Source organism: Alnus glutinosa, chromosome 8, assembly GCF_958979055.1.
Source record: "Alnus glutinosa chromosome 8, dhAlnGlut1.1, whole genome shotgun sequence".
Taxonomy (NCBI): Eukaryota; Viridiplantae; Streptophyta; class Magnoliopsida; order Fagales; family Betulaceae; genus Alnus; species Alnus glutinosa.
In genome coordinates this window covers 13,714,548-13,724,430 of record NC_084893.1, presented here as the reverse complement: position 1 = coordinate 13,724,430, position 9,883 = coordinate 13,714,548, and the positions used below count along the sequence as shown (strand labels likewise).

Genomic DNA, 9,883 nt, shown 5'->3' with positions numbered 1-9,883 from the left:
TCGGAGTGCTATCCAGAGAAATTGTAGTAGTTTATGAGGTTAAAATGTATTTAACCCTTAAATTATAAGAAAAAAATATTAAGTTCATATAATCCCACACGTTTAGCAGTGGATTTGCCAATTGGGCAAAAGATGAAACAACCATTTCTCATGTCCTATTTTACATCATCTTGCCGCGTCCATTCAGTCTTTTGATTGGGACCCGCCCCCTCTACACGGTCCGTTGGGACCCACCAGATAAAGTATGGAACGCGGTGATGATTGGTACAAGAAATCAACCCCGGCGTCTACCGATCAAATCGATTCCTCTTTCTCTCTCTCTCTGAAAACCCTACAATTCGAAATTCAAAATTCGAAATTCGAAATTCGAGGCTCGGATCATCGACCATGGGAAACACGGAGAAGCTCTTGAATCAGATCATGGAGTTGAAATTCACAGCGAAGTCTCTGCAACGCCAGGCGAAGAAATGCGAGAAGGAAGAGAAATCAGAGAAGCTGAAGATAAAGAAGGCGATGGAAAAGGGAAACATAGACGGCGCTCGAATCTACGCGGAGAACGCGATCCGGAAGCGCACAGAGCAGATGAACTACCTGCGCCTCTCGTCTCGCCTTGACGCTGTGGTCGCGCGTCTAGACACGCAGGCCAAGATGACGACTATCAACAAGTCTATGGGCAACATCGTCAAGTCCCTCGAGTCCACGCTTGCCACCGGCAACCTCCAGAAGATGTCCGAGACCATGGACCAGTTCGAGAAGCAGTTCGTCAACATGGAGGTCCAGGCCGAGTTCATGGAGAGCGCCATGGCCGGCTCCACCTCGCTCTCTACGCCCGAGGGCGAGGTCAACAGCCTCATGCAGCAGGTCGCCGACGACTACGGCCTTGAGGTCTCCGTTGGGCTCCCGCAGCCTGCCGCGCACGCCGTGCCCACCAAGGAGGCCGAGAAGGTCGACGAGGACGATCTCTCTAGGCGCCTCGCTGAGCTTAAGGCCAGAGGTTAATCGATGGAATCAATGATCAGGTTGTTGATGACTGCTTATTATGAGAATGCAATATGTGTTTGATGCATTGTACTTGATATATTCTGTAAAAATTTGACTGAATTCGTATTGGGCTTGTTATTTTAGACCATGTTGTTATTTACGTGGATTTGGATGCCTTTAACATGGTTTTGTGAATATGATTTTGAGTATGCATGCGTAGGTGTGTTCTTTGGGATTGCTTGTCGTGGTCACAAAATGTGTTATTTGTCTAGATTTACTAAGTTAGGATCTGGGTTTTGTGTTTGTTTTTCTTTTTCTTGTGTGTGGTTGAAATTTCGTGTGATAGGAACTTAGTACGTCTAGATTTGACTGAAGAGTAGGCTTTTTATTCTTCTTGAGTATTATTATTATGTTTGAATTGTTTATTTTACCCTAGTGCTCCAAAAATTTGTTAGTTTCAATACCTGGATTATGGGTTGGTTTATCGGGTGTGATGCCGTTGTCTAGTGTGCTAAAGTGCAACTTCAGTTTATGATTCTTATGAATTGTTATTTTGTTTCATGGTTTATTTTGTGAGATAGTGAGAATTTCTGGATGTGGATGCTTGCCGTTCAATTACAGATGGCTGTCAAGGATCTAGGGTCATCTTTGTTTCTTTACCAGTCAGTTCTCCTACGTTGTTGGTTAATGTTATTATTGTACTTGAAATGTTTATGCCTATAATAGGAATGAAATCGGAAATTTTGGGTATCAAAAAATGGACTTTCTTTACCATTCAACTACTTTTTGTAGTTATGAAGGCTTTGAGTAGGGTGATGTCAGCCACGGTGAACATGTGTCTTTTATTTGGTTTTTCGGTGGAGTCAAGAATTGATACAAAACTGGTTGTGTCTCATCTTTTGTTTGCCGATGACACGTTGATCTTTTGCGAGGCTAATTGTGAACATCTTCGTAATTTGCGATGTCTATTTTCTACTTCGAAGCGGTATCGAGGTTAAAGATAAATTTATCAAAATCATAGATAATTCCAGTTGGTGAGGTGGAAGATGTAGGAAAATTGGCATGTATGATGGGGTGTAGGGTGGCTTTGTTAACAATGAAATATTTGGGTCTTCCTTTGGGTGCACCTAGGGCTGTAATCAAGCCGACCCGAGCCAAGTTTATCACCGAACTAAATAATATGTTCAAGATTTGTTTCATTTATTTTTCGAATGAGCTTGTGCTTGTTCACGAGCTACTCAATTAACTTATTCATTCCATATATAAAGTAAATGTTGTGATTACTTATAAAAAAAAAGTAAAGTAAATGTTGTGATTGTTTATTTTTTTTTCTTCGTAAATTCATACTAATTATTAATTATTTAATTTTTTTTAAAAATATTTATTATTTGAGTAATTAGATAAATTAACTTGAATCTTAAACAGTCTAATCTCAAATATATATGTTTATCTTATAGTATGTAAATACATTCATTCATTGCACACACATTAACCCACTCAAGGACACACAAATACACATATCTATATCAAGACTCACAATTACAATAATTCAAGTTATATCTATTACATTTTGAAGATAATTCACTTTTATCTTTTTAAATACTTAACATATTCTCATTCCATTGGAGCTTTGATGACGTGGAGAAGACATCTAAGGAACTTTTATCTTCTGTCTATCGTATCTTTGGACTACATCTTATGTCTTTCTCTTGTCTTTTAGCTTTCTTGATTTCCTTACCCGTTTCTCTAGTTAGGTGTTTCCTTTTGTATATTCCCAGTGTACTAAGTGGCGCCTCACATTTTTAATGAGATTGGCTTATTACTTAAAAAAAAAAAAAAAAAAAAAAAATTATTCTCGTTACAAAGTTCAAAAATAATTTTATAAAAATATTAAAAATGAAATTATACGAGCTTAGCCGAGCCGAGTTGAGTTTGGGTCGTTTAATAAACAAGCCTAAAATTTTGTTCATGCTCGTTTCGTTTAATAAATGAACTAATCTCGAGCCAAGCGTATCAAAGCCAAGCCCAAGCCTGTTCGCAAGTGGCTCTATTCATTTACAGCCCTAGGTTCTCCGGAGGGGGTTTCTTAGGCCGAATTTTTCTGTTTGGGCTCGTGGCTATTCGCCAGAGTTGGTCCATTCTTAGCCCTCAATGGAGTTGTGGTATAAGGGAGGTGTTGACAGTTTGACTGTGCCGGTTTCATCGTTAGCGCTGGCTGTGAGAGATGTTGGGGAGGATGCGGATTTCCCCTCCCCTATGGAGACTTTCCACCCTGTCACTCTTTTGGATTGGGCTCTTTTTTGTGTTGAGAATATTTGTCCTGTGGTGGGTGTTTCTTGTGAGGCGAGTAAGGATCAAGCTGTGTCTCTCCTAACAACGATTGCAGAGGATCATGTGCGGGAAGTTAAGGGTGTTTGGTCTAAGTCTAGAGGGAGAAGGAAGCTTCTGCACCTTGAAAGCTTCATAAATTATGATATAGGTGTGTCCTCTAGGTGTGGGAAAGGCAAGGCCCACATTTTTTTAGCGCTGAGTGCTTCTGCGCCCCCCGGGGGGGGGGGGGGGGGGGGGTTGTGGGTGTTTGTGGGCTTTGGGTTTAGGAGCTTGGTGTTTTGTGGGCTTTAGTTGGGTGCATTCTATTGTATACTTTTTGTGTACTTTGGAGTGCCTTATACTTTTTTCAATATTGATCTTTACAAAAAAAAAAAAGTCTATTTCAATATGGACTGGCATTGTAGAAAAAATGGAAAGGCGGTTGGCTAGTTAGAAGAGGCTCTATTTGTCATACAGTGGTAACCTATGAACAAAAGTACTTTATCCAATTTTCCCACATTATCTGTGTTGTTTCCTATTCCTATTGTTGGGGCTAATAGGCTTGAGAAACTTCAGCGAGACTTTTTTATGGGGAGGTATCAATGAGGAGTTTAAGTTCAATTTACTTAATTTTGTCAAATATATGTTCTTCGAAGCAATCTGGTGGATTAGTGGTAAGAAACTTGATTAAGTTTAATCAAGCATTGCTAGGTAAGTGGTTATGGTGTAACACAACAAAGAGGGAGTCTTTGTGGAGATTGGTGGTGGAAACAAAATATGATAGCATGAGTGAATATTATTAGTGTTCTAAGGAGGTAGAGGGACCCTTCGGAGTTGGAGTGTGGAAACACATTAGGAGGTGAAACTAAGATTAGGTTTTGGCATGGTCTGTGGTGTGTGGATCATCCATTGAAGGAATATAATCTTTAGGGGAACTTATCTTTTATTAGATCTATACAAGATTGAGAGGTCGCTTTGCTGCTTGCATTTTTTATGATTTGTTGTATTCCCTTAAATTGAGATGAGGTGGTGAGGAGGGGAAGTTTGATATAAGGTCATTTTATCAAGTATAATCTAGTTAGGGGGGTTACATTTTTCTTGGAAGAGTATTTGGAGAGTCAATGTTCCATTGAGAATGAATTTCTTTGTATGGACAACGGCTCTTGGAAAGATTCAGACATTAGATAATCTGAGGAAGGGAAAAGTAATAGTGGTGGGTTAGTGTTACATGTGTAAAAGGAGCGGAGAATCTATAGATCATCTTCTTCTCCGTTGTGAAGTTACAAGAGAAGTATGGTATGTGAAATTTCGCCTTTTTGAAGTAGAATGGATTATGCCTAGAAGGGTAATAGAGTTAGATTGTTGGGAAGTCGTTCAATTTCATTTGTTCGGAGGATGTCCCCGTTGTGCTTAATGTGGAGCATATGAATAGAGCATAGTGCAAGTTGTTTTGAAGATCGTGAGATGGCGGTGGAAGAGCTCAAGAATATCTTGGTCAAAACGCTTTATATATGGACAGGGGCATATAATTTCACTTTTCTAATTTTTATGAATTTGTAGATTTATTCTCTCCTCTTCACAATTAGTAGGAGTTATCTCTTGTATACATCATGTGTTCTGCACCCCTCTAATTAGTAGGGTTTCTGCACCCCTCTGCTCTCTTTAATGGAATGCATTACTTTATCAAAAAAGAATAAAAGTAACAAAGAAGAGTGGAGTTACAGCTAGGATTAGGAAGGTTATTTGTGATGTTAAACATGTCAGGCATGTGATGAGCAATTCATTACATTGGTATCTGCCTTTGATGGAGTTAGGAGTTGCTTTGAACTTAACATAATTGAAGAGAGGATAGTAACTTAAGTTTGTCGAAGGTATAAAAGTAGTACCGACTTCCCATGAAGAATTGAATGTTTCATTTAGTAGGGATGGGTTACTTGACGAAAGCCTCAAAAGTCTCGCTTGGAGAGAGAATTCATGCAAAGCTCTCAAATAGTGCTCTCAGGCTATTTTGTTTATTATTTAGGGTATTTTTTTTAATTGTTGAAGCAAAGAAACTAGCTTAATTTGGGTTGCCTTGTACTGTGAATAAGCTATTTGGAGTTGTACAAGGATAATGTGGATAGTTTGAGGAATTTTATTGCGTGTGCTTTACAGGATTTATTAGATCAAAATGTATCACATTTTGTGAAATAAGAAATTCCGAGCAAAACACCTAGCATGTAAGGATACAGAGGGGGAACAACATGAGGCTGCTTGGAAGTTAACAAACATATGGTTTTCTAGTACTATCAACAGGAATTGGTGGTCTGTCGAGGTTCTAGCATTTTTTTTTTTGTTGGACTTGGTTATGGACGGTGTCTTTTGATTTTTATCCTTTTGAAGGCATTTTAGTTGAAATCATTTCTTTGGGAAATTGTTGACGCCTGTGTGGGTCCATTTGTCTTGTACAATTGTGTGAAATTGGTATTTGTTTACATAGGATGCTTTATGTTTGCTGGATATCAATATTGTTACAGAGTAAAATTTGTGTAGTCTCAAGGTTGTAAATGAAATAAGAGTTGGATCATGCAAATCTGACCTTGTAATGCTTTGTCATTGATGCATATTTCTTGTTGTGAAAACTTTATGAATAATATTATTTGGGATGCTATCAGTTGTGATAGAGTATGTGTATGTCTATTCAATTGGAATAGTATAAAATTTGATAATATTCGTTTGTCTTCTTATACCTAGGACTTGGGTTTCCATTTCTTTTGTTATTTAATGTTTTTTGATCACCTTGTCTTGCTGATATCAAGGTCAGATACAAGGTATACTTATGCGCATTTTTTTGATACCTTTATTTGTTAGTTGTTTCTTCTTGAATCCATTTCTCGTTTTATTTTATTTTAATGAAGGTCTAAGTCTCTCTCTCTTTGACTTTTGGACCTGAGAGTGGGAGGGTACTATGGCAGTCTAAGGCATAATTATGTGGTATGTAGTACGAATTTTACTGATTTGTAAATTGACTGAATCAGTGTTAATTGGTTTTTATTTTTATTACTTTACTTTTGGTGCGTTGGATATTTATATGTTTTATTTTGTTTTACTTGATCAGTTTATGTTTTTTGAATCCGCTGATATTTGCCTATGGCTGAGTAGGATGATATCCTGTTACCCTGCTCTTTATAATTTCATAAGTATTTATTTAGTAGCTTTGTTTGTTGGTATGCAATTATAATAATTATTCTCCGTTTGTCTGGTCAAGTCCTTCCAACTTCAATACTCTCTCTTGTGCCTTATGTTATATGTCCTCTATTTTGGGGTTCTGAGGATATGTGGCATTTCTTGTTTGTTATTCAGGTTAATGTAGTGCATTGAGGATTTTTTGTTCGCACGTGCTTTGATAGGAGTTGGTTCTATACGGAATTGGTCAATGTATGCTTTAATGCTGTAACAATGATATAATTGGGAACCCAATGAGCAAGCTCTATGTCAACATAATAGAAGAAAAATGAGACTGCTGTTTCAGGGGTATATATGCACGGTATTGAGATCAATAAACTTGATATTTTCTGAGTTTGAGTGGTAATTGATTTGTGACCTATATTTAGGTTTATAGGATAAAGTTTGTGGGATTTCTTGAGGAGGCTTTGAAGCCGTCTGGTTGAAGAAATAGATTAGGCTCTTTAGGGCCTTGATTGGATCTATTTTCTGATAACTGTTGCTTGATGTTTTTGATACAATTATGTGTTAGGAAAGATATAAAGAAGAAAGTGTTTCCAGAAAATAAAACACTGAACACTTGTTTCGACAATGATAATTTAAACAGTGATTAAAACAACACAATTAAAACTGATAGGGTTAAATACCTCACAGGTGTGGTTTTAATATTTTTTTAAATGACCTTAACATCACCCACTTTAGAACATTTGACACCTATTCTTCTTTCCACGTGGTCCACGTATCACATGTGATACTTAGAGTTTAGTGTCACGTGGGATGAGAAAAATAGTAACTTTTTTTTTTTTTAGAAAAAAAAAAAAAAAATTGAAGAAAAAATAGGGGGTGGCCAGCCACTCCCGTGGCTGAAACCACCCCAAAGTTAGCCACCCCTGTTTGGTTTGGAGGTGGGTTCGGCCACTTTTATGTCCCTTAGAGGTGATTGAACCACCACAAGTGGCCAACCCTCCTTTCTCTCTCTCTCTCTCTCTCTCTCTCTCTCTCTTTAATTATTAATTAATATTATTATTATCTTTTATAGCCTGTTGGGGGTGGCCAAACCATCCCCCACCCCCAATGGCAATGGGTGAGTTTGGCCACCTCAGACCGGCCGAACCTACCCCATGACCTTTGGGGCAACCACTTGCAAGGGCCAATTCTCACTTTTTTTTTTTTTTAATTTTTTTTTTTTTCTCATTTCACGTGGCATTGGAACTTTAAGTATTACCTGTGATACATGGGCCATGTGGAAGGAGAGACGTGTCAGCATTCTAATGCAGGTGACGTGGAGTTCCTTTAAAAAAATGAATGGAAGACTGATGGAAGTACCAACTTGGTTTTTTCATTATTGATATGTACTACCTGTGATATTTTTCTAAAGTGAGGCGGTGATTTGATTTAAGGCTTAATCATAAGTACCGGTAGGGTATTTAATCCTAAAAATTATTATATGGGGTGATATACCAGGTTAGTCCCTTCGTCGATGTTCCATCTAAAATCCTAAACCTTTCAAAAACCAACGTGTGTCATACATTATACTTGATTCAAAACAGTTGCATGTTAATGATGTTTTTTACAAAATTCTATGCTAGCATTTTTACAAAATTGCATGTCAGTGCCACATTAGAATTACATTTTAAAAAAAAAGTTTTCCAAATTTGTATTCTCTTTTCCCTTTCTCCCCAAAATAACACGGATCCTAGAGATTGTGGATTTGAGTGAACATATATATATCAATAATAAAATTATCACTCGCAGTAGTATGAATTTTTGTATGATAGGTCTATATGAGGGTGTCGAACCAAGTACTGCAGGTTTTGGTTGTTTAGTTTGAAAATTAATTATAATTTAATTTGGAAAAGATGTTTGATTTTCTTTTGCAATTGAAACTAAATAAAAACAAAAAAAGTAAAAGTAAGATAAGATGGAGAAAATATAATGGATTGACTTCACTACTAACCTCAAAATGATAGTAAACCGTAGTTAACAAGAGAATTTAACTTATATGAATGATAAGACTCGTGTGTGTTTGTCAAGCACCAACAATGTCGTCGAGAAAACACTTTAATAAAAAATAAGAATAACTTATTTTCGATAGGCAATGATCGTCCACTTAACTACTAAGAGTGGTACGATCCGTCTTCTCTAAGTATGAACTATAAAATCGCTTAATTAGTATACACGCAATCAATGGATATGTATATCTCATCTCTCGGCAAGGCATAAGTGGTCTATCTAAATTAAACTAAATTAGGAAGTAGAACAATTCATCTTTCCTAGGCATGATCTATTAAACCCTATTGATTTGTGTCCATTAAAATCATTGTAAAATTATCATCCATATAATACAAAAAATACAAATGTTTTTTGAGTGCAATAAAGATGACCAACTTTCTAAGACAAGATCAGAGGTTTCTCAAAATTGAATATAAACATTAAAACATAATCTCAATGTTAAACAACTATAATTCACATGCATAAAATTTTCAAAGAAAAACATGATTACATCATCATTACTTGGAAATGATTAGTTACATCAATACCCTATGGATGAGTTAGTCGCTCATGGAGTTGTTGAAAATCGTTTTTATTAGATAGAAATCCATCCCAAGAAATTGTTGGAACTCTGCTGCAGTTTTCTCTAAAACGTAAGCCCTAATTTGCTATTTAATTCTACTATGTAATGTCGTCCCTTTGATTTGGATGAGTATGTGGTGTATTTATAGAGTACAAGTCAAATCCTACACAGATTTGTGCCTTTCAGAACATCTAATCCCAGTAGAAGTCGTAAAACTATTGTCTTTTCTGGTTTCTGGCTTGTTGTCTGTTCTACTGCCATGAATGCACTCGAGCCTTTTTTTGGCGTGCTTGAGCCCTTTGAGGTGCACTCGAGGGTTTTCCTTGCAGAATTCTGGATTTGATTTTGAAGCTTAAAACCGAAGGATTTATTTGTGTTTTTCCTTAGACACCTGAGAATGCTTAAAACATAAAAACAACACAAAACATTATATTACAATGAAACTTAGGGGCTAACTATGCGAATTAAGGAGCTTAACTGTGCAATATTCAACGCTTATCACACCCTAAACTTACATATTACTAGTCTCTTAGCAATACTAAATTGAAAATAAAATGAAACAAAATACAAAACAACTACACTACTTCCTATTTCATGGACAATACGATTGCATTTAGCGTATGCAATAAGTTTTTTAAAGCCCTATGTCTCTCTAATGGATGAGTAAAGTCTCGTTAGGGTTTGCAAGAAATGCTACCGACAAACATTATGCAAAATCATGTTATCCATAATAAGACTGAAATGTCACAAAAACAATGGTTTTCATTCATTAGCAATAGGGGTTGGTATCGGGTAAGTCGATGTCGGAAATAG

General features: G+C 36.8%; 1 protein-coding gene across 1 annotated transcript; it reads left to right on the top strand.

Moving 5' to 3' along the window:
- Positions 1 to 257: 257 nt before the first annotated feature.
- Positions 258 to 1,162, top strand: LOC133874993 (ESCRT-related protein CHMP1B). Its single transcript, XM_062312958.1, has one exon. It carries the CDS (start codon positions 388 to 390, stop codon positions 997 to 999), a length of 612 nt encoding a protein of 203 aa, XP_062168942.1. The 5' UTR covers positions 258 to 387; the 3' UTR covers positions 1,000 to 1,162.
- Positions 1,163 to 9,883: the final 8,721 nt, after the last annotated feature.